This window comes from Glycine max, chromosome 5, assembly GCF_000004515.6.
Source record: "Glycine max cultivar Williams 82 chromosome 5, Glycine_max_v4.0, whole genome shotgun sequence".
NCBI lineage: Eukaryota > Viridiplantae > Streptophyta > Magnoliopsida > Fabales > Fabaceae > Glycine > Glycine max.
Genome location: NC_038241.2, coordinates 38,313,316 through 38,338,034, shown reverse-complemented (window position 1 = coordinate 38,338,034; position 24,719 = coordinate 38,313,316). Strand labels below are relative to the sequence as shown.

General features: G+C 34.2%; 3 protein-coding genes and 1 non-coding gene across 4 annotated transcripts; 3 read left to right on the top strand and 1 right to left on the bottom strand.

The window, feature by feature from the left end:
* Window positions 1-3,290: 3,290 nt before the first annotated feature.
* On the top strand, window positions 3,291-3,372 carry TRNAS-AGA (transfer RNA serine (anticodon AGA)). The gene has a single exon. It is a non-coding gene; the product is annotated as a tRNA-Ser (tRNA).
* A 1,317-nt stretch (window positions 3,373-4,689) lies between these two features.
* LOC100305868 (uncharacterized) lies at window positions 4,690-5,509 on the top strand. Its single transcript, NM_001250997.2, is given in 2 exon segments — window positions 4,690-4,827; window positions 4,910-5,509. Coding segments are annotated over 2 exon segments (492 nt in total). The 5' UTR covers window positions 4,690-4,809; the 3' UTR covers window positions 5,384-5,509.
* A 2,885-nt stretch (window positions 5,510-8,394) lies between these two features.
* Window positions 8,395-12,134, top strand: LOC100810595 (calnexin homolog). The gene is made up of 6 exons (XM_003525118.4): window positions 8,395-8,737; window positions 8,856-8,925; window positions 10,146-11,269; window positions 11,364-11,435; window positions 11,520-11,636; window positions 11,727-12,134. The coding sequence occupies exons 1-6, from the start codon at window positions 8,630-8,632 to the stop codon at window positions 11,859-11,861; spliced, it is 1,626 nt and encodes a 541-aa protein (XP_003525166.1). The 5' UTR covers window positions 8,395-8,629; the 3' UTR covers window positions 11,862-12,134.
* A 2,306-nt stretch (window positions 12,135-14,440) lies between these two features.
* Window positions 14,441-21,322, bottom strand: LOC100809534 (ribonuclease TUDOR 1). Its single transcript, XM_003525116.4, has 17 exons — window positions 21,162-21,322; window positions 20,710-20,875; window positions 20,449-20,523; window positions 20,219-20,332; window positions 20,030-20,134; window positions 19,025-19,231; window positions 18,732-18,947; window positions 18,548-18,655; window positions 17,682-17,852; window positions 17,282-17,479; window positions 16,824-17,186; window positions 16,511-16,741; window positions 16,241-16,429; window positions 16,085-16,162; window positions 15,801-15,995; window positions 14,963-15,340; window positions 14,441-14,841 (listed from the first exon to the last, which is right to left on the bottom strand). The coding sequence occupies exons 2-17, from the start codon at window positions 20,866-20,868 to the stop codon at window positions 14,653-14,655; spliced, it is 2,976 nt and encodes a 991-aa protein (XP_003525164.1). The 5' UTR covers window positions 20,869-20,875; window positions 21,162-21,322; the 3' UTR covers window positions 14,441-14,652.
* Between the last annotated feature and the right edge of the window lie 3,397 nt (window positions 21,323-24,719).

The window sequence follows — 24,719 nt, the reverse complement described above, 5'->3', positions numbered from 1 at the left end:
TATGTTCATGTCACTAGAAATACCATTTACTTACAAATTGACGTAAGGATTTGAGTGAATAAAATTGATGGACGGGATGATGATAAAAGTAATTATTATGAGTTTTCCAGTGAAGAAGATTCGGTTGGTCAAATTTCTTTCTGCTGAATGTACTATGTAACTAACCCTACATGCAAGTGCAAGGAACATGTGTTGGAAACGAAATAAAGATTACTAGCGTACTTAGGTTCAGTACACAGAATTGCTTATAGAGTAAACCTCGGACTCTGATAGTTTGGAATTACTGCCTGGTGAATATCTCTATTCTCTTTTGGGGATCCAAATTGCCGACAAACAGTGTTGAACCACACCACTGACAAAGAGAGTTAAAGATAAATATGTTTACAAAGAGAGTTGAAAATTATCGACAAACCAAATCATTGGCCGGAGATCACCATGGAGGAGGTGCCATACAACGGTTTATCATCTTTGATTGTTGAAAGTAAGGAGAAATATTGTTGAATTTTTTGACAGTGTGACGGAGAGAAAAGTGAGGAGAGAGATGACAGTTTAAAAGCAAAAAACGTAGTTATTTAGAATCAATTACTATGAAAATTACAAGATTAATAATCCAAATAAGTTAATTTAAAATTGAATTGACATTTCATTGCTATCAATTGAATTGGTTAGTATTTCAAGTTCTATGATATTTTAAAACTCCTCATTCAAACCCATATATGGTAAAACTTCCCATGTGATATGCAACATGATTGTTCATGACTTCCTGTCATAAGCTTGGCATACTCATACGGGAGATGTTCTTCTACGCGTAAATTGCATACTTACAGTTTTCATATTCGAAACATGGACATATCACACATAGCACAAATATGAACAGTAATAGACAGAACAAAGTAAATAATGACAATATTCATTTTTCTTTCTTGATGCCAACAAAGAGTTCACCTCTTTATTTATGGCTTCCAACAAAAAACACAGGAAAATATTACATTTATCTCAAATCACTCACTCACTACCTCCCTACCTGAGTCAACCATTCAAACTGACAATTGTGACAAGAATAGGTGGAAAAAGAAACAGAACAGTAAATGAGCTACATAGCAACAAACACAAACATTGATTTTAAGATGAAACTACAGTCTGTGCATGTCTGGCTTAGCTAGCTGCAAGGTTTTAAATTGTGGACGTGGTTTTGTAGTGTTCTTTGTTATTGTGAACATGTGTCATTGATACGGCTACGATTGTGGTCATGTTGTGATCATGGACACCACAAAAATCTTGGTGTTACAACCGAAATCACGGCCACAGACTGTTTTTTAAAACCTTAGTTAGTTGAATCACCAGTACAGGTGCAGCTTCGTGAATTGAACCTGGAAGAAAGGCTTTGCCTTCCCTAAGCCTTTATGAATTGCCTTTTTGATACTCCTTTTGAATTGTTGTCATCTTCCTCTTCACTTTCTTCTTTCTCCATATCAGGATGTACTTAGCTTGGCCAGTAGATTAGACGGCAATTGGAATGCCGGACATTGGTGGTTTCTTATCTCTCATATATAACCACTCCAAAAGCAGTGACTAGTGGAACGATTACCATCAGATTCCAACATATTAGGGTATAGAAAAAGCGGACAAAAGACAAACAGATAAGCATAGCTAGGCATTAAAAAAAAAAGAATCAAACCACATTTCAATCTCTCATAAGCATTCTATTACACACACAAAAGAATATTATTGTTCGTCTGCTTTAGAAAAATTTCTCTCGCAATATTCCATGAGCCTGTTATTCCACGTCTCACGACCAACAAGAAAGGATTATTAAATATTAAAGGGCTTTGAAAAACAGGTAAAAAGAAGTGGAAAAAATGGTATAATAATAAAAAGGTAGTTGGTTAAAGTAATTATATGGACAAAATAGGTAAAGAGACAATAGGGTTGTGGATAAGCACTTGTGCATTTTAAAAATGTGGTGGTATGCATGGGGGTTGCTAAATTCGGCATCAAGTATACTATAATTAAAGAAAGCCAATGCTCTACTTTTTTCTTATATATTTTTATTCCATACGGAGACAAATAGCAATTATTGGAACCCCTCGTAATAAAATAGTTCCCCTAATTAGGTCAAGTGGTCACTTCTTTCTCTCCTTGGCAAAGCACACTTTGGTTGGTTCGAGCCTTGAGCCTTGAGCCTTGAGTTTGTTTTTCTGAGTGAACCTTGGTTATCATCGCAAATTAAGAAAAGCTTTAGAAAGTCCCTCAAAGAAATGACTAGGCATTGCTTGTTTTATCCACATACACAAAATGTTACTCTTTACTTCAGCATAGCTTTCTTATTTGTAGTTTTATAGTAATTAACAATGAGATATGAATCGACAATTTTATTTAATTATCCAAATTCGCTTATTAGTGGGTACCACTGGCACTATTGATGACCTATGAACATCCTATCTTTGATGACAGGTGATGCCTAAATTTTTCTTCAGGTAGCGAATAATTAGGAAGCTCATCCAGACACGGTATCTTTCATACGTAACATTTGTAGCAAATATTAGCAACCTCAACCAGTGGATTTACCATAACCAAGAAACCAAACACATGTTTTCCCCAAATTTCTCCCTTAAGGTCCCCCACTGATAACTTTATGGGCCATTAGAGTGCGTTCGGTTTGGTATGGTATCGATGGAAAAAAGAAGAGAGCAATGGTATATGTAATAAGAGAGAGATAGGAAGAAAAGGAAAAGATAGAGAGAGAAAGTAATAGATCATATGGGCAATGTGATTAAAAAAGAAGAGAGAAATAGAAAGAAAAATGGAATTGAAAATGAGATGAATGAGTATAATTTTTGAGAAAAAAACTTAGAATATTACCTTTCAATCTATTTTTGTTTCTTTTAAGAAAGATCAGAAAGAATAGAAAACAAGAATTCGTTGGTGATCATCTTTCTAATTTCATATTTAGGATTGTCATCCTTTGCATATATAGTTTTTTGCTAGGAAGGGAAAAAATTATCCTCTAATAAATTATTAAAGGGTGTTAGTGACATTTTTCTAAATCCAAAGTAATAATACATAAATCACTTTTTATTTAAAACATCTCATCAACATTTTTTTTTTCTTTTTATCATATCATAGAATCTATCATATTTATAATTTTTATCTTTGTTAGATATTTATAATTTTTATCTTTGTTAGATAACACATTGGATGTCTATCAAACATTTTCTAATTACTTAAAGAAGGCATTCCATTAATAGTTAACATACAAAGATATTATGATTGCAATTACGTGTATTATGGTGGACGTGCCGGAGTGGTTATCGGGCATGACTAGAAATCATGTGGGCTCTGCCCGCGCAGGTTCGAATCCTGCCGTTCACGTTTTTTGGCTCTATGCGTCCAAGCACCTTGCATTTGCAACTAATAAAGCAATGTAAATCCACGCCCACATTCCCAATCTTAAACAACATCCTCTCTTCCAACTCAAACTCAATAATAACCCACTATGCACTTGTGAGTAAAATGTTCTTGTGTGTAATTAGATCTTTACACTTCAAGTTTTTTAGCTCTTCATCCAGCTCGAGAGCATTGATATTGGGGGCCATATTGGTTCATGACAATGCATCACCAGAAATGTGTCACTTATTCTCAGTAGAGTAAAATAGTTCTCTGAAGATATTAGGTCAATTATATCTACTCTTGGAAGATAAAAAGATCTCTGAATACATACCGTCGATTAAATTAGTCTCTACATTTCTTAAGTTAATTAAAATTAACATGAATTGTCATGCTAGATGCATGATTCAAGTAACTTTCTTTCACCCCCTTTCACGCAACGTTATTTTGGTATTTGGAAGGTAAGAAATTGCATTATCAAATCTTGTCCAAATTACTTTCTTCATCCTCTCGCATTCAAACTGGCTGGTTTTTGCTACCAATTTCATTTAACAAATAACCAAGATCTTTAACTTGCCATTCAGCAAATTGGAGCTTTCTTCCTTCTAGAACTGAGTTTTTTTTTTTTTTTTGGATGAATTTCTAGTACTTAGATTACCATTCTTATCAAGCAATAAATTTTGAAACTAAAATCTTCACCCTTCTCTATTCAAACGAAGAGTTTTGAATTTTGATTCAATAAAATTTTAGTCGGATCTCATGCTTAAGCCACCCTCGGGATCTTGTGTCGTTGTCAAATACATTGATGGCCGCTCCTTTTAACTTTTGCGAAAGTTTCATGAGTAAGGACCTTTCCAATCTCGAAGCAACCCAGTAAAATATCCAATTTCTCCTAGACTCTTGAGAAATAATTTTATTTTTAAAACTAATCCCAATTCATTTTTACATTTTAACACTAATTCAGTATGATTAAAGAAATAATTTAACTATTTATTCAATATCAATTTATTAAGTTAGAATGTGTGACAAATTTAATGTATAAATAATTTACTCTTATCAATCCATTTGCTACTCCTGAGTCCTGACCACAAACAGTGCGTGGCACTTCCGGAGGCTTCTATGGCTATGGTGTCAAGCATGAAAAGTGACAAGTGTCCTTTAGCTTCCACATTCTGCTACGTGGATCCCGAACCTTCTTTCTTTTCACAGACTCACTTCACTTCGCTTTCTGTACAAACTCCAACGGAATCATATCCGATCCATCAAACTATATATATAAGCGTACGTGGTACTAGAAAAAATAACAGCGACACCGACAGCATCAAGCAACCAACACAAACTGATTTCTCATTTCGTAGCATCAACCGCTAACTATCCAGATACTAATTTTCGCTTTGGTTTGGTTCAATTCTGTCCGCAGACATGGTTTTCAGGCCAATGGTACGGTTTTCTAAATTTTCTTCCTTTTTCCTCCGTGTTTTTTCTTTTCTAATCCTTACTCGACGTTCAACATGTGGTGCAGAGTGGTAATTGGTTAGCACTGTTAAGAAACAGTTATGGAGGTAAAGCCGCGTACGCAACCTCAACAGCACCAAAGATGAAAGCGTATGCAGCTGCGGCTGATTACGGACACAAGCAACAACATGGGAAGTCGGCCAAACGGGACTTTGTGGCAATTTACGTGGCGATTGGGATGATAGCTCTGTCCACAGGGCTGGGTCTCCACACTGCGTGGCAGCAACTGAGGAATTCCCCGACGGTGAGCGTGAAGAAGCAGAGGAGGGAGACCCTCCCCGAAGTGGTGGAACCCGACCACGTGGCGGAGGAGGCTGAGAAATTCATGAAGAAATCCTTCTTCAGGAAGGTGGCGCACGTGCAAGAGCGTAGCTACCCTGATCACCACCAAATCCTTAGTCCCATTCACGGAGATGCCTATACTTATACCCCTCGTGTCGAGACCCTCAAGTCCGTTGGGGTCGATCCCTCGCACGTGTGACTAGATAATTACTCTAGTTTTTGCTTTTCTTACAGGTTGTAAATAGAACTCTTAAGTGTCTATCTATGTGACTTGTGCTCTGCCTTTTAATATCTCAGTTTTGTGTTAGTAAGTTAAATGTGAAAATTTCATGCCAGGCCTCTCTGCGGGTATTTTTACAATTAGTAAGAATCAAGGGAATTATCAAAAAGTGCTTCCATATAAAATATCCTTGCAATACAAAAGAATTTTGTACATTATACTTTTAATTAATAATTTTATTATACATTGACAATCATGATTAAATTGTGCAAAATACGACATTTTATTGGCAACCTCATAAAATTGGACTATGTATATGGCGTAAATTTCCAATTAACGGGACCACATAAGATATCCTTAATCTAGGGAGGGACAGCACAAGAAATTGATCGAGTTAATTAATGTTGGATGTCCACGAGGGTTTTTCTTCTAGTTGACGCGGAGCTTTCAAAGAAGGTTTGATTATGAAAGTGCAAGTTACTTCCAAATTTTGCTAATATCAAATGCATGGAATACTTAGCCCTGAAGCACCTGCTTCTGGACCTCACTGCTTAAATTTGTTTCTCTGTATGCCGCAGCTCTAACACAACAATTTTGGAAATTCAACGTCTTCTGAACTCTCTCCCTCAATACTCATTGTTACAGATCTTCTTTCGTAAGAAGCTCTTGAGGGTTGAGGGTTCGAAAGACTTTTAGTTTCCAGAATTTATGTAGAACCAAAAAAGCTTTGTAGAAAGTGTATACTTTGGTCTTCGAAAGGATAATTTATTGTGATTGAGATCCTTAAAAATAGCAAAATGTCATTTAGGTTCGTGAGAGTGGAATTTTATTTGTCAATTTAGTTTTAACATTATTTGCCTATATGGCAATTGGAAGTGCTCAACTGAATAACACTCAACAATTCAATATCTATATGTGACAAGTGAACAATTTTATCAAGGATTAAAAAATGATGATATTTACTTGTCATTGTCATTCACCTATAGACAGTCAATTGTTACATATCCACTAGATCACTTCATGTTATTCATGTGTGTATCATCAATTGTCATATAAGTAGTTACGATATCACGTAGGTACAAATGTACAAATGTTAACTTTAACATAACAGATAAATTATACTTTCAAAGACTTAAGGTCATTTTAATACTCTTAAAGACATGAGTGATAATAGACCAGACATTTGACTTGCAAAGTGACAATTGATTTTTTTTTTTATTGTTATATAGATGGTTTGTTATTAGTAATAAATTTTGTTCTAGATCTAGTCCGGTAAACCAAAACCTCTTTCATCCCAATCTCAACCGTACACAAGGTATAAAACCTTTCCTCTAACAATATTAAGAATCGAGAAAAGCTAATGACACTCATTCTAACACTTACTTTATCATTTGCTTAAAATTTATTAAAAATTTCCAATTTTGCGGCACATACATAGATGATGTTTACATAGCAAACTTAGATGATGTTTGATCAAAATTACAGTGAGAAAAGAGGCTCTTAAATTCATGTAATTGTCATTCGTGAGAAAGTTAATCAAGTTGGCACACATTTGCAACTAATATTATTTTGAAAAAAAAAATATTAAAGAGCCACAATACACGAGTTAATCATAGAATTTGAGAAAGATGAGTGTAACATCCTTCTTTTGCAAGCAAATAAACTGTTTTTAAAATTTGACCTTCAAATCTTATAGCAACAACTTCATTACATCAAAGTTCAATCCCTTTTTGAAAATTAATTATTTTTCAAAAACTATTCTATAAAATTAAAGAACAACATCCATTTAATTAGAATATACCAATCAAACAAAAATCTAATGCATGTTTCAATTAGCTCATTATTTTATGTATAAAAAAAAAGTTTATACCAAGTAACTTAATTGTCAAACTTAGTTTTAATCAGTGTGAAAGAAAACAAGAAGACAGATAGACGTGTTTAAGTAAAGTCTTGGTTTGATTTTATTCCTAATTACACCCCTCCTTATTTTGAAATATAAAATGTTTCTCTTTCAAAAAATCATCTGATTTATGTTTGAGTTTATTTTAATGTAAATGAACTTTATAAAGGTTATTTTTTCTCCCATGGATGATTCTTAACGTGATTAACAATTAGTTCTGAACCTTTATTATCAATTTTGTGATTTAGAAGGTGAAATAAAGATTTTAGAAAATTTCACAATATGCTAATAAATATATTTAAAACTTAATTCATTATTTCTTTAAAAAATACTTTTGAATATCAGTTATTAGTGATATTAAAAAATAAAATATTATTAAGAAACATGTTTGTAATCATTCGTCACTATTAAGAAGTTTATTTATATTCAAAGGATTTTTTTCGGAGATCACTTGTATTTTCAATAAAAAAACAATTTTACTAAAATCAAATATAACTATTATAAATGATAAAACTTCTCTTTTTAACTGTAACTCATATTTAAAAGAACTTTGATGTATCTCATATTTATCTTTTAGGAAAAGTGAATATATGTTTTAAAGTATTTAAATATCTCACAAGAGAGAAAAAATAATTTATTCCGGAATCTATTTACATAATTTTTTTCTTGATTTACATAAGGTATCTCTCAAACACCAGTTATGTAGATAATTGATATTCTTAATTCTAAAAATATAATATTTTCAATTTAATCATATGTTACAGAATAGAATATAAATCATGATTTTTTTAAAAATAAACTTATTTCTAAAATGTATAAATAAAATTACATCCAATATTTTTTTCGTTGAAATTACATACACATAATTTCAAGAATGAAAAACTAAATACAAAAACTAATTAAAATTTTCACACTCTAATAATTATATTTATTTTACAAGTTTTTTTTATCTTTATATTTCTATATGACATTAATTTCCATAGTTTTTATTATTACCTTTTAATATTTTTCTTCCAGTCAAAACTACTACCCCTAACCCCAAAAAAGTCATTTTCTCTAAAAAGAAAATGAATATTACAAGGTTTCATTTGAAACGGTGGAACTGGGAGAGGCAGGGGGTGTGATGCTAAAGAACAGCGTGGCAATATATTATTGGGTGCTGTCACGTGGTGCGTAAAATCATTGGTTGAAACAGCACGAAAGCAAGAGTAACGAAGATCTATAAGTACCCTCGTCTTCGAACATCACTGAGATTTAAAATTAAAACTAGAGATTGCAAAATTCTCTTCCGTTTCAGGATTAGGGTTTCACCGTTACAGTGAAACATGGCAAAACCAAAGCGAATCTCTCTGCGTATCTTTGCGCTGCTCCTCTTGATTTCCACCTCTTCGTTTCAGCTTCTCCGCGCTTCCGATGACGCCGATGATGATGCGGTAATTCATCTTCTCCTTTTCTTTCGTTTCAATTTTGTGTGTTGCGTGCGTTGGATGATTCGATCTCCTTTATGGTGTTATCGTAATTGACGGATTGTTGTGTGTGGATTTGGTTTAGATCTTCTATGATTCGTTCGACGAGGATTTTGAAGACCGTTGGGTTGTGTCTCAGAAAGATGAGTACAGTGGTAATTAGTACAAACCTCGGTTCTTTATGTGTGATTGCGAATTGTTTATCTTGTGATGATTATACTATTTTTTTTTGTAACGTTGTTTTTACGTTGTTTGATTGATATTGTTGGTTTCAAGAGAATTTCTTACGCACTTCAAGTCAATTTTTAATCACACTACTCACATGTCACGAATAGCTCCGAAATCCAACTCTATTTACATAATTGGAAGAAAATTGGATGATAATCTTTCTAGATCTAATGATTCTAGACGTGCAAAACGAGTCCTGAAAAGTATAGTAGAAGGGGTGGTCTTGGTAGTTGAAGCAATAATCATAAGGGTCTGCTAATCCAGTGCCTAGCAGCAATAATATGAGTTAAATTCTTTCAATTACTTAAGAAAATGTTTTGATATCATGATTTTAATTTTTACCAATAAATACTTTTTACTACTTTCTTAACAAGTGCCTTTAGAGTGCTGGTTAGCTTTTATCCTAATGTAATGACTAATGAGGGCACTAGTTGAGAACAAAAGTTGAACGCTAATTAAAAGAACATCTATTGTATTGAAAACAGAAGATTTATTCAATGTCTGTTTCTTCAAGTAATTAAAAGCATGTAATAAGGAAAACACTCGTTAGCTTGTTAATAATATTGCGTAATTTAGCTCCCATTGTATTAATGCTCATGACACCTTGTCGGATGGGATGTATCTATTGAGAGGAACATATATTGGTCATACAACTATAATGGTTAATAATTAAAAGCTACTTAAGAGTCACATGAACATTAATAAGGTGACAACTGACATGATTTCTGTGTTCTACTATTCTTATCATTCGTGGTAAGATTTAATGATCAGTATTTGTCCCTTTTCCTCTACTTTCTATGTCCATTTGCAAGTGCAAGTGTGCGCTCAAGAAAGCCCTTATTACACTTGTTAAGAATTCAAAAATGGAAGTATTAAATGAAAAGTGAAAGCTATTACGTTTTCAATATACTAAATGCTGTGTTTTTTTAAATTAAATACTCTACTGATTATATTCCTTAGCAAGCCTTCAAGGTATTTTTTAACAGTAGCCATATTTATTTAATATTTAAGGCTGTGTATGTATAATAATCGAATCTTTTACATCATGTAGATAGATATTTTAGTTTTTAATTTTTTGCTATTGCAGTGATGATGATAGTTTGTTGCTGAATCTGATATAATATTTGATATGTCGTTTTGATTCTAGGTGTCTGGAAACATGCCAAGAGTGAGGGACATGATGATTATGGGCTTCTTGTCAGTGAGAAAGCAAGGAAATATGCTATAGTAAAAGAACTTGATGAGGCCGTGAGTCTCAAGGATGAAACAGTTGTTCTTCAGTTTGAAACTCGGCTTCAGAATGGCCTTGAGTGTGGTGGTGCATATCTAAAATATCTCCGACCACAGGAGGCTGGATGGAAATCCAAGGAATTTGATAATGAATCTCCATATTCTATCATGTTTGGTCCTGACAAGTGTGGTGCCACAAACAAAGTACACTTCATTTTCAAGCATAAGAATCCCAAGAGTGGGGAGTATGTTGAACACCATCTTAAGAATCCCCCTTCTGTCCCGTCTGACAAATTATCTCATGTGTACACTGCCATTTTGAAGCCTGACAATGAGTTGCAAATTTTGATTGATGGGGAACAGAAGAAGAAGGTAAATTTCTTATCTGCTGATGATTTTGAACCCCCTCTTATCCCTCCCAAGACAATCCCAGATCCTGATGATAAAAAACCTGAGGACTGGGATGAGAGAGAGAAAATTCCAGACTCAAGTGCAGTAAAGCCAGATGACTGGGATGAGAATGCACCCTTGGAAATTGTTGATGAAGAAGCTGAGAAACCTGAAGGATGGGACAATGAACCTGAGGAGATAGATGATCCAGAGGCAACAAAACCAGAAGATTGGGACGATGAGGAGGATGGTGAATGGGAAGCCCCAAAGATTGAGAACCCAAAATGTGAAGCAGCCCCCGGTTGTGGTGAGTGGAAGAGGCCAATGAAGAGGAATCCAGCTTACAAAGGAAAATGGCATGCCCCACTAATTGAAAATCCTGCTTATAAGGGAATTTGGAAGCCTCAGGACATTCCAAACCCTGACTACTTTGAAATTAAAAAACCTGATTTTGAGCCTATTGCTGCTATTGGTATTGAGATTTGGACAATGCAAGATGGTATATTGTTTGACAACATCTTGATAGCTAAAGATGATAAAATTGCCGAGTCCTACCGGGAGACTACATGGAAGCCCAAGTTTACCGTCGAGAAAGAAAAACAGAAGGAAGAAGATTCGGAAGCTGGATCAAGTGGTCTTGCTGGCTTCCAGGTAATGTCATTTTGCTCCTACTTTTAACTCTCCCACTTTCAATTCTCTTTTGTTTTACTCCTCTTATGCAAAAATTTTCATTTTGTCCTTGCAGAAGAAGGTATTTGACCTGTTATACAAGATCGCAGACATTCCCTTCCTGAGTGCCTACAAGCTTAAAATATACGTGAGTAATAAAGCCAAAATGTATCTGCTGTCGGAATAGTATCTTTGCTGTAATATGTGACTTGAATTCTATCCATCTCTGCAGGATGTCATTGAGAAGGGTCAAGAGCAACCAAATCTCACTGTTGGAATTGTTGTAGCCGTTGTGGTTGTCATCGTGTCAGTTTTCTTGAGGCTCATATTTGGTGGGAAGAAGAAGCCCGTAAGTGGTGAAACAATTTTATTTTCCCCTGAACTTTTAGGTCATTCTTATTATGTTGATCTCTGAAACCCCGTGTGTGTTGTTGTGCAGACAAGGGTGGAGAAGACAAACGTAGAACCAGCAGAAACTGCAACTAGCCAAGGCAGTGGTGAGAATGAGGAAAACAAAGAGAAGGAGGAATCATCTGCCCCTGCACGTCGGAGGCCAACAAGGAGAGATAATTGAAGAAATGATTGAAACTTAACAGACAGGGGCGGCCATTAAAGAACACTACCGCACATAAATTTTGAGCTTAGTTTGGGCATTAGGCCAATTCTGTAGTAGCAGGTTGTTGTAATTTTTCCCTTCACCTTTTGAAAGATGATATTGCGTAAGGAGTGTAGATCAGATACACAATTATTTTTCTTTATTTTTCTGGTAATGTAACACAGAAATCAACTCACTGTTACATTTCCATCCCTGGTTTGAGTACACATGCGTGACGTGATCCAACTTTAAGAATACGTGGGTAATATACGCTGTTTCCGCTGTGTGAATCTTGACGGCAGAATCCGTACTTCACTAATAATTTTTCGGAAATGCTAGTTATGAATTTACTTTATAAAATCCTTTCAAGTTCGTATAATTTTGGGAAAATAACATTTTACCGGTTTACTTGTAAATTAAAAATTAAATATTCCAATTTTGGCTACCCCAATATTATTTTCCCATTTGCGGGCTTAACTATTCTTTTTGCGACAACCTCTACAGTCTCAAGATACAAGCTCTCTTAAACCAACACTAGCACCACTTACTAGCTAGGTTGGGAGAGAAGAAACAACAAAACAAAATACAACTAGTGCATTATTGATCGAAAAAAGCTTCATAACTGTGTTAGATTGTGAGAGAAAAAACACCAAAAACATTAGTGCATTATATATATTATTCTATCAAATATCAAATTTTTATATAAAAAATGATTGATTGATATTTCAAATAGTACTTTATGTTAGAAGAAAGCTTCTAGTGTTATCAAAACTAGATCATTTCGAAATTGAAAAAGACATGCTCCAATAACACTTGAAACTGTGTAATATAGGGATCAATAGTTTCACATAGAGATCAGTTCTATGCATATACTAATGGTTGATATAAGTGATACTGGCTAGTGTTCCTTAACTAAATGGTCCAGAGTTTGAATCTTAATTAATCATTAGATATATACTAATGGTTGATATAAGTGATACTGGCTAGTGTTCCTTAACTAAATGGTCCAGAGTTTGAATCTTAATTAATCATTAGATATAAAATAAATCATGCAGAAAAAAAAAATTGACTTGTATGCATATTATTCGCATCCCCTCCATCATTTTTTGCTACTTCTCTCCACCTCCTCGAAAATACATTATGCCATGTCTCGTATCATATCTAGGTGGTGCTTAGCTCAAAAATCAAAAAGCATATCTAGTTTGATACAATTGTGAAGCTTTTTTCTATCAATAATGCACTATTCATTTAGAAGCTTTTGAAGATATTATTTATCAACCTTTTAATGCCAATCCACGAGTGTGTCAAGGCTTGAACTTCAAGAATATCAGCCTGGACAGTCTTAGAAAACTTTTTTTTTTTTTAATGATGAAAAACTTGATGTATAAGATGTTTCGAAGATCTTGTGTCAACCTTCCGATTGTAGACAGGTAGCCTTTTGATCAATGTTTAGCATTCTTCTAAGTACAGTCAGACAACTTTATGGTATTGTGTAAAGCAATCTTCTAAGTCCAGTTTTAAAATTACATATCATGTTTCTTGTGAATGATTTTGATCATTGTCTTGTTGAGTGCAATACAGTCAGTACTGCAGTTCTTGATTACGCTCGCTTCACTAGAAATTAGTTTCTTGATCATTGCTCAAATCCAATTTCTTTGGATAGGCTTCTATTTTCTTAGGAAGTTTTTTGTAGCCATTCGTCAATCATTTCAGCAACTGCTAAGCTTCTAATTACATCCAGTTAAGCTTTTGAGCAATATATGATGAGCAGCATTCATAATTAATGTGCTCACTCCTTATTATCTTTTTGAAATCTTGTTCTTATAATCATCCAACTCCGAAAGAATCATATAATAGCATTCATTCAGAACACTTTAAAATATCAAAGGATTCTGAACCTAACACTTCATCTTGAGTGTTTTGTTAAGCCTAACGAGGACATAAGGACATAACTCCAGTTATGTTGAATTGTTGGCATAACCATTCCATTTCATTCCTTATGTGCACCTTCTTTGGTCAACCTTCTTCATACACTTTACTATATAACTTAGATTTAATTCTCCGAAACATTCATAATTTTATTTTAAATTTTTTTTAGATTCTATTAGATGCAAAGATTTTCATTCGTAAAAATCTAAAGAACTTGGTATATCTTTCAAAATAGCCGGTCTCATTTTATTATTGTTTTCAAAATGGTTATTATCTTCATATTATTAAGCGTGTAACATCCTCGTTAGCAATTGGCCACCAGTTTGCAGAGTAAGCATTGATATTTTAAAGAATACACAGGGCTTAACATATTTAATGTAAAAACTAAAAAAATATTTTATGAAAATTAAAACAAAAATTGTAATATTGTTAAAAACCAAAAACATATTTATCCCTTTACACTATCATCCAATCAACATTCCTACATCAATGAAGAGTTTGACATTAAAATATGATTATGTAAAAAATTTATCCCGACATTGAACTTAAGCTCTTCTAAAAAGATTCCATAAAACCTCAATTGCGATAAATTATTACTTCTATAAAACAATACCTCTGCTGTCCCGAGATATGAAACACCTGCCATATGCACCTTTTATTATAAAATAAGTTTAAAAAATTGTCTCAGCCTACCAACAAAATTTAAAACAAAACAAAACTTACTAAGGATTACATATGGCATTTTTTTCCTCTACCTTGAATTAAAATGTTCATGCCTATAACTTGCTCATTTTCTTTGAAAATGTCTATTTTATAACTTATCTCCCCTCTTAAAATACACTCATTTTCTACCACCAGCCTTTCTAGCAGGAGGAGCAGTGTCCTCGTCATCAGACTGGATATCTCCATACTGCCACATTCCACGCCTACTGGTTCGAGCTTCGCCCTGGAACGGAACCAAATTGTCAAGGGCCTGTTGTCTTTCTTTTCCGTCCCACCTATTCCTTTTTTCTAGCCTAGCAAGTCCTTCCTGGAAATTTTCACAAAGGAAACAAAATCAGAGAAGTTTGTTTATTAGGTATCATTGAATGTATATAAAAGTATATGCCTTTGCAAGCAATTCAAGCAAAGGGGTGAATAGCAATTAAAACCTGTAGCATGGCAGCATTAACACTGATCTCCGAATCCACAGCTACTAGAGTTACCGCAAGCACTGTCCCAGTACCCTGCCCTTTCGCTTTCCCTCCAGATGTATCTCTCTCCTCGACCTTGGCCCTAAACTCTTTGCCACTGTTTAAAGTGAGTTCGCTCAAATATTCAGCTGCTTCTTGGCCAAAATCCTCTTCCAAGTTTGGAACCTTCACATATGCAAGGCTGCACAATTGTGCAATACCAGGAGCAGCAGATACAGATGGATCGATAGGCCGTAGCTGAGAGTAAGGTACTTCTTCTTGATTTCCATAATCAATATAGAATACTTCAAACATGTCGTTTGGAGATTCAACAGGTCCTCGAGGTCCATTGACTACCTACACAATTCCATACCATTTCATAAAGAAGTAAGTTTGACTGAACAGACTAGGTGGTACAAGCGACACTCTGACTATTTTGCATCTCATCAACCCTATTCATAATACTGAAAATTGCAAAACGTGGTGACCAATAGCATGTGCACAAAGTACTGGACATATAAAGAAATATCTGACTAAATAAAGTCTCGTCTCAGATCCTGGCAATGAAAAAGAATTGTCTAAAGGATCGTGTTCAAGATGAAATATTGCTTAATGAGATGAAACCAAGCAACAGTAATACTATGGGTTTAAAATTCTAGCTGGCATTAATTGTGCAATTAAAAGTATCAACAGGTTGATTAATGGAAGAAAGAGGTTTCCATAACTTATAGAATGAGATATTTCTCATCAATTTTTTCATCTATAGGATGGCAATGTCTTATCAATAGTATGGTACGGAACTAAATTAAGAACTTACCATTGCCCGGTACCAAGATTTATCAGCACCAAAAAGACAAAGGACTGTGTCACCCTTCTTAGGATTGAAAGCTCCAAGCAGAGGAGCTTCTTGAAGGTTCAAAAAAGAAAGCTGTTGCTGAATGGATGCTATCCTTTGATCCCCAACAGGCTGCACATAGAATTTACCTCCACCCAAGACTTCTGTTACTGTCACCTAAAGAACATATAACAATGGGGCAAATCATTCAGCATTTTTTAATACAAAAAGAAAGGCCGTTTATAATACAACAGTATATTAAGAACCTTGAGCACTTCTTGTTGTTTGTTCTCGACAGGTGCACCATTAGATACTTCCTCCCCTTCAACATAGTTCTCCCAAATCTGCAATATAAATCGCTTTAGAACAGTAAAAAGCAAGATAACAGTGGCAATGTCAAGCATGATTTGGGACCTCCTTACTCTCAGCTTTTGCTTCTTGGCAGATTGTTCAGCTTGCTCCAGAAGATGAAAATCAGGAATTCTGTCACTGCCAAAGGAGGTTTGCAGCTTTGCAAGACCAGCTTCGAGCAGTGTAATTGCCATATTGGTCCTTGACTCCCATAAGGAACCCAAGAAAGTTCCAGTTCTGTCAACAGTCTCTACCTCAATCTGAAAATTAAAAAATATATTTTATTAAGAAAAAAATTGACAACATGGAGGAATTTAAGTTTACAGAGGAAACCTAATTACCTCAACATCTCTCTGCATTATTTTCCGCCTCATGAGTGCGATGGATTCATCAGAATATGGCTCATTGCGACCAGGACATCTGACACCAGAAAATGAAAAGGCAATGCTGCAAGTTTCTTTTGGAATTAACAATTTAAAACGATGGCCACTAAGGACATATTCCACAACTGCAGGGATTTTTCTACTTCGGTGAAGGAAAGGCAAGAAATCCTTGGCTTTCTTTGCTGATGCCTAAAATGAATCAAAAGTGGGGAAAAGATTAAGAATGTTTCAGAGTAAAAGTTGAATTTAGTACAATTAACATTTTTCTCACTGTGGTCAAGTCAGTTATATGCATGGCTGGAGAATCCTTGGCAGAATGGATCCCTTTTCTTCCAGAAATAGCACGTGATTCAGCAGTAAGGAGAGCATCATAGTAGTTTGATCTCTCTTCAAAGTCACGGTGTCTAACGACAGTTCCAAAGCCACGGCTAACTATCAACTCCCCAACATTCACCCCATTTTGCTGACTTCCAGCAGGTGGAACAGATGAAGGAGCATCATCACCATCAGCCTTAACGGTGCTGGGTAGGAATACTGATCCAAAATCCATTGCTCTAGCTTCAGAAGCTCCTGATGGAACCGCAGATCCATCTGCTGGACCAACCTTTCTAGAATACTCCATTTGAACATTTACCTGAAAACAGGTGTAATCGATTAATTATAATATATAACTGTATTCACCAATGATAGCAATATAAGCCATTACATATTTATATTAAATTTTCATACTTGACGACCAATGAGGCGTGTTCTCAAGAACTCCTTTGCTTCGCGAGCATATGGAGCTGGTTTTTCATCTCTACGAGGATTGCCTACTTTTGGACACCTAATACTTGAAAGGTTGACTCGCCGCTCTGCTAGTGGACTGCCATACGGAATCAAATCATCAGCAACAATGATGCAATCTCCACTAACAACCTCAACCACCTGGAAAAAGATAAGTCCAAAAAAAGACTTAAAATGAATGAAGATTGAACATTTGGGATAAACTAATACAACAACAACGTCTACAATATATGTGGACCACAAGTCACTAGGTTTGGTTAAAAACCAAATTCTCAGGGATATTATTATTCACCATGAGATCCCTTTTAATTTGGGATAAACCAATTTTTCGAGAAAAATTTACCTTTCCTGTAAAATTCTGGTCATGTATTGCCTTTGAATTTGTTGCCGGTGGTACATAGTTTGTCCAAATCTTTAACCTGTTTTTCTTAGCCTGAAGCTCTGAAGTCTTCAGCTTCCGTTTTGCCTCTTCTTCCATCATATTTGCACTCCATTCAACATATTTGGCAAAACCCTGTATGATTGAAGAAATCAAAATGATAGAGATTTTCAGGCTACTTTAAGTGATATCTCATCAGATGAAGAGACAAGGAAAAACATTCAAATCTCCCTCCAGAAAACTAATACATATCACTTCAGCACAATTATCAAAGCTACTGGCTAAGAAACCAGAGACTCCAACTAAAATGTCAGAAAGTAGAGATTGTACAAGTGTTATTGGCTTATTGCATTAAAACTAAAATAAACAAGAATAAAATAGCTAAAATTGACAATTAATGAAGCACATATACTCTACTAAATCTTAGTTTATTATACAAAGAACAAATTGGCCAATCTTTGGAGACAAGATTCTACCCATACAAACAGTATTGATGCTTTCTTTTGATGGGCCACTTGTTTCTATGAACCCATAAGTCTGCACGAATGGTAAGCACAATTTTCCCATGTCAAAATCCATGGTTGGTATGTAGTTAATAAAATACTCTTTTGAAGCTTCCATACATACTGTGTCATGTTCATCGCATATAGATCCTAATAATGGACACCCCCTCAAATTAAGTTTCAAGTAGCTATAAGTTTGTTGCTCACATAAGCCAGTGTAGTCATGCAAAAGTGGAAAATTATAGCAGGAAATATTAGAAGTCCAACATGAAAATTGTTAAAACAAAATAAACCATAGTAATATCACTGCACAAGTGAAGCACTTACATTTTCCACAAGCTCCAATGCCAGGTCTTTTGCTGAGTCACCATCAGGATAATACACTGACCCAATCAAATTGTTGAACTTATCAACACCTTCCAGGACAATCCGAACCTACATGTCCACTTGGTATTTACAAAACACGCAGAAAGGAAACAAGCAAAATAAGTAACAGAAGCAGATTACCCACATCTCGATTCAATACTCTAATCTCGGTGAAGAATTTAGCTTCAGGAGCAAAAGGATCAGCAGCAGTTTCAGCAGATGCAGATGCGGAGGCTGCAAGTTTTTGGGCAGATGTTAGTGGGGCTCGAGGTTCCCCAGTAACATCTCCATTAGTCGCATCAGCTGTAACCTCTGGTTCAGCAACACTTTCAGGTACCGCTCTCCTTCCCATTTGTGGGGCCTAATTTAAAGGAAAACCATTATTTGCATGCTTAGAAAAGGGTAGAAATAGAAACAGCATTTATGATATATACATACCTGAATTCCAGCAACAAAAACTTGGACAAACTGAAACTCTGGGAGCAAATAGACACGCAGGGTACTGCCATCGCGAACCTGCTCAACAATTCCTTCCATGGGCCTGCCCTTGTTAGCATGTAATAAATCCCTAGCATTAAAGTTGCTAGAGTCACCAATGGCCGATGGTGGTAGATTTCTGATGGATGCCTCAGCAGCACCAGGAATCTGCAATCAGCAACAAAATCATATATGGTTCACTCATGACAGATTATATAATATGTTCACTATGTTAAGAAGGGATAGGAATAATGCTTTTCTATTTTCTGTCACACTACAGCATTAACCCATTTGGTCATTTTGAATGGAAGTGTATGAACTTATATAATATATTGGATGACACTGAGACAAAGCATAACCTTATTCTGTAATTAAAACCTAGTCAGTGTTATCAATGGAGGAATCTAGCAGTAGGCCAAAATTCTACAATATAAACACGCCATTGTTTATGGTGCTGCCATAGCGGGCCTCCCCTCACAGATTGCCTATAGCAGAGGGGTTAAAAAACGCCACTTTATAGTGTTTTAGCAGAGCTATTAGGGTCATTTAACAACATTGAACTTAATATGTAAAGCGACAGAAAATTCCTCATTTCCATAATATGCAGCAACATGCAATTAAGTCAACACTTAGATAATGTACATAAGTAAGGAAACAATTTACATCAGCAAAGATGCCAAATAGAATCTGCACTGGTTTAAAGTTCCCAAAGATGCCAAAAATGCTAGGGGTCTGCATGTAATTTTTGAAGTTGCAAGTAACACACGCGTTGTTCTTTACAATTAAAGTGCGCCTTGTTCGGTAATGACAGTAAGCAAGGGGTTTGCATGTAATTTTTGAAATTCCAACTAACAGAAACCTTGTTCGTTGCAACTAACAGACACATTGTTCACTAATGACAGTTTTTGAAATTTCCTGTTACGTTTTTAACTGTCTAATGGTCCAACACTAAAAACTCATACGAACCTTGCTCCAACGACCAAGGCCTTCTTGTTTAGCTTGTTCCTCCAACCGTAACAATTCTGCTAGGTAAGGACTTGCCTCGCCCTTCTGTTGCCCCTGCTCTCTTATCTGCACCAACAACAAATTGACAATATAACAATTCACCAAAGCATAAATAATTCAAACACCACACAGAAACACACGGCAATCAACCTTTGCCCATCCTGCAGAAACAACCAGCATTGCAACATTCTTATCCCCAATAAAAACTGTGCCAAAGTCACGATTTATCGATGGCACGGTGTAATCAACTCTGAAGGCCACCTCCTGTTCCAATCATATACCAGGTCAGAGACTTAGAATGATTTATCTAAAAAAAACACAAGCAGACTACCAGAGTAAGAGCTACTAAAACGGGAAAAAAAAAATATCATTTTGCCTACCTTCCCAATGCAGAGCTTCCGTAGAAACTCTCTACTTTCCCATGCAAACGGCTCATCTACACCACCTCTACGCGCCTAGCAAATTTTTTAAACAAAGAGCTTTAACGTAATGTAAACACCCCAGAAGTAGCACAAAAAGCAATTTTCAATTTCGAAATTAGAACACGGAAAACATTATTAACACAAAATCGATACAGAAGCATTTCAAAACAATTTCAGTTCATAGTTACAACAAAATATCCATGAATCAAGTAAAATTACCAGTCTAGGAGCCATTAGAGATGATAACGTGATGGACTTTTCAGGCAAAGGACCAGGCTTGCCGGTAGGCATGGCCATGATGACCACGCAATCCCCCGAAGGAACCGATTTCACCTTTCCTCTGTACCATCCCGTCGCTCCACTCGCTGATGACGCCATTTACAATCTGCGATTCACACACACACACAGATTCAAATTCAAAACAACAAAACTTTTTTTTTTCTTTTTATCCATCACACATTGACAGATCCACAGGCAGAAAGCGTGCATGCATTAACAGAACCACCGAAAATCAAAACAGCAGAACATATGCACGATGGAGAATTGAAATTGAGATCCGAATACAGAACAAAACATGTAATCTGAGTGCATGCTGAATAGAAGAAATAAATAAAGAGCAAAATAAATTGGGGAGATCTGAGAAGGTTGAGGATTGATAGAGAAATGCGAACCTCTTAGAGGAAACAGGATTCGGCGGCGGATCACAATGCAGGCAGGGTAAAGAGTTCAATTCTACAAATGGCAATGTTAACGACGAGACTTCAATTCTACAAACTCAGTGAGTGTGTAACCCTCTTTTTCTAACAAAATTACGGAAACTGCCACTTTAAAATCCAAACGGACCAAACCAAACCAAAAATTTCTGCACCCTCTCTCCCTCCTCATTAATGAAGTTTTTAAATGTATTTTGTATTTTCTTTTTAATCTAGAAGAAAAGAAAATAATGCTAAGAAGCTTATCTTATCTTTATTCAAAACAAGTAACTGATGTTGGTTAGATTAGTGTTACAAACTATTGTCATAAATAAATAAAAAATTGGAGTTTTATATATAAAAATTCAATAAAATTCATTATTGTGAAATTTGTATGTTCACATTAAATGCTTTTTTTATTACCTATACTAAATGCTTCCACTTTTTATTGAATTTATTACTCTCCCTCCCTATTTGTAAAATATAGCTAATAATTTTTTTTTGTCAATTGTTATAAGATTTTATTTTATGTATTAACTATTTTTTATTAAAATATTCTTATTTTTCATCTTTCTTGTGAAGATTGAAGAAAATAAATAGACTCTCATTTATGTTAAGAGAAAATTTGGAAAAATATTACCGTTATAGACAAAATTAATGTTAACATATAAATTAACTAATTTTTTTTAATAACCGTAATTTAGTAAACTACATTTATAAATAGGGATGAAGGAAATGTCGTGAATCTTCTTAGTAATTTAATTATATTAGTTAAAGGAATTAAAATGACTATTTAAGAGTGGAAAACCAAACTAATTAAACCTATAAATTAATGTAACAAATATTTTCTGTTTCAAGATACATGTCATATTTGATAAAAAAAAAAGTTCCAAAATAAATGTCACATTGGATTTTAATTTAATATTAATTATTTTTTCACTAATATTCCTAATAATTACTTTTGCTAGACTCATATATAAGCAAAAAAAACATATTATGTTAGACTTAAATATAAATCAATCAAATTAACTTTTCTCTATTAAATATTATCATTCTTAAAATATCATTTTATTTAATATCAATAATAATAATTAGTTTTCAATTCCTTTAATTATTTAGCCGTGCAAATCTGTGCAAATCTGTTATTTCCAATTCTGATTTGTTGAGAATTATTAGGAGATTGGTAGCTTGATTCACTACATATTAGGGCTGTTCACTTGTATATATATCACTGTAAACTAATATCAAATTTATTAATAAAAGTTACAAACTTATTCCTCTATATGGTATCAAACGATCCACCCATTCCCTATTTCTTCAATTAAGGACGTCGTTCTCCACCCTTGCCTCCCATGGCCGACAACAACTCCTTCATTCCGCTGCAGGAATGTTTCTTTCACAAAGGAAATATATCATTGATCTGCTACATAAATCAGGCATGACAAATACAAAATCAGCATCCACTCCTTTGTCAGCGAGTGTTCAATTACTTAAGGATTCTGGTGATCTCCTACCCTCTCCAAATGAGTACCGCACACTGGTTGGAAGCCTTCAATACTTGAGTCTTACACGTCCAAACATCGCCTTCAGCACTAACAAACTCGCACAGTTCATGCAAAATCCAAGAACGGCGCATTGGTCTGCACTCAAACAAGTGCTCTGATATTTGGCGGGCTCTTGTGACAAAGGAGTCTTCATCTCAGCGACTGCTCCTTTGACCTTTCATGCCTACTCGGATGCTGATTGGGCTGGTGACAAGGATGATTATGTTTCAACCACTGGTTACTTGTTATATCTCGGTAACACTCCCATCTCCTAGAGCTCCCGCAAACAACGTTCTGTTGCTCGATCATCAACTGAAGCAGAATACAAATCATTGCCTGACACGACTAGTGAACTATTATGGGTTCTTTCCTTGTTCACAGAACTTGGTCACATGCCCACTGCCAAACCAGTCATATACTGTGACAATCTTGGTGCCACAAATCTCAGTGCTAATCCTGTCTTCCACTCTCAAATGAAACATATAGCCTTAGCCTACCACTTTGTCCAAGAACATGTTCAACATGGCAAGTTTCGAGTGTCTTTTGTATCTACCGATGATCAACTTGCTGATAGTCTAACAAAGCCTCTGCTTCGCCCTCGGTTCGAATCGCTACTGTCCAAGTTGCATCTCTCATCCAGATTATACAACTTGCGGGAGGATATCAATAATAATAATTAGTTTTCAATTCCTTTAATTATTTAGCCGTGCAAATCTGTGCAAATCTGTTATTTCCAATTCTGATTTGTTGAGAATTATTAGGAGATTGGTAGCTTGATTCACTACATATTAAGGCTGTTCACTTGTATATATATTACTATAAACTAATATCAAATTTATTAATAAAAGTTACAAACTTATTCCTCTACATTTAATTCTAATTCTATTTTCAATGACTTATTTTTATTTAGGACAACAAGTTTTAATAAAAGACATTTTAGAAGTAATTTAATTTTTTATTTGAGATTAGAAAAATCAAATAATGTCATCCAACTTTCTTAATTTCTTAATTAGTGTAAAATTAGTTATATTTATTTATAATAGAATACAAAGAAAGTATCACTTTAATTTTTCGATGTAACACTAATACTAAGGTTAGTTTTATAAAATCACTATATCTTTTATGTATTTATTAATTTTTTAATGTGTTTATTATTTTTTTTGTGTGTGTAAAATAACTTAAAATAAAACTTATTTTGAAAAGAAAGAAATAACAAATTTTGGAGTTTACAAATAAAAAAATCAAGAGAATTCACCATTGTGAAATTTTTTTAAAAATACATTAATTAAAAATTAATTAGTACCCTAGACATTGGTTAAAAAAATTTAAAATATAAATGTTTTTATTAGAATGCAAAAATTTGTGTTGTACATGATCTTTTTGTGCTCTCATGTGATTATACAATAAATAATTTTTTCTTTTAATTCTTTAACTAATACTTTAGTGTATTGATTAAAAAAAGCGTTAAATACATAAAAAAAGTTTACATTAAATGATTTTTTATTACCCGGCATTAAATGCATTAACTTTGTTATATTTAATATATTAGGAAAATGTCAAAAGTATTTATTAATACTATTATTTTTAAAATAAAATATATTTTTATCTATCAAAATATTTAAAACTTTTGATTTTAGTCCACACAAAAAAATTATTTATAAAAATTAAAATCACTTGAACAATAGTACTTTTTGTTTGAGAATAAAATGATAATATATTAAATATTTGATCAGGGTATTTTTAATGAGGGTATTTTTAAGGGTTTTTATTAAAGATGATTGTGTTTCTATACAAATTTTCCTATTTTTTAATTTTTTAATCATGTACAATAACTTCCCTATAGAGAAACTGAGTATAATTTTTTTAAAATTTAAAGAGGATTAGTATAATATATAACGAATACCAATGTAAAACAATAAAAAATGACTAGTGTGATAGAAAAAAAATAGATTTTTTTTTGTAATTTTCCAAAATTTCAAGAATAATTCAGTGT

Bases quoted from the DNA above. Each gene is read 5' to 3' on its own strand.
- LOC100810595 (XM_003525118.4), top strand. From the start codon at position 8,630: ATGGCAAAACCAAAGCGAATCTCTCTGCGTATCTTTGCGCTGCTCCTC. The intron at 11,436-11,519 runs GTGAGTAATAAA...CCATCTCTGCAG, and splicing joins CCTACAAGCTTAAAATATAC to GATGTCATTGAGAAGGGTCA. The intron at 11,637-11,726 runs GTAAGTGGTGAA...GTTGTTGTGCAG, and splicing joins TTGGTGGGAAGAAGAAGCCC to ACAAGGGTGGAGAAGACAAA.
- LOC100809534 (XM_003525116.4), bottom strand. From the start codon at position 20,868: ATGGCGTCATCAGCGAGTGGAGCGACGGGATGGTACAGAGGAAAGGTG. The intron at 20,524-20,709 runs GTAATTTTACTT...AAAATTTGCTAG, and splicing joins CTCTAATGGCTCCTAGACTG to GCGCGTAGAGGTGGTGTAGA. The intron at 16,742-16,823 runs GTGAGAAAAATG...GATTCATTTTAG, and splicing joins ATATAACTGACTTGACCACA to GCATCAGCAAAGAAAGCCAA.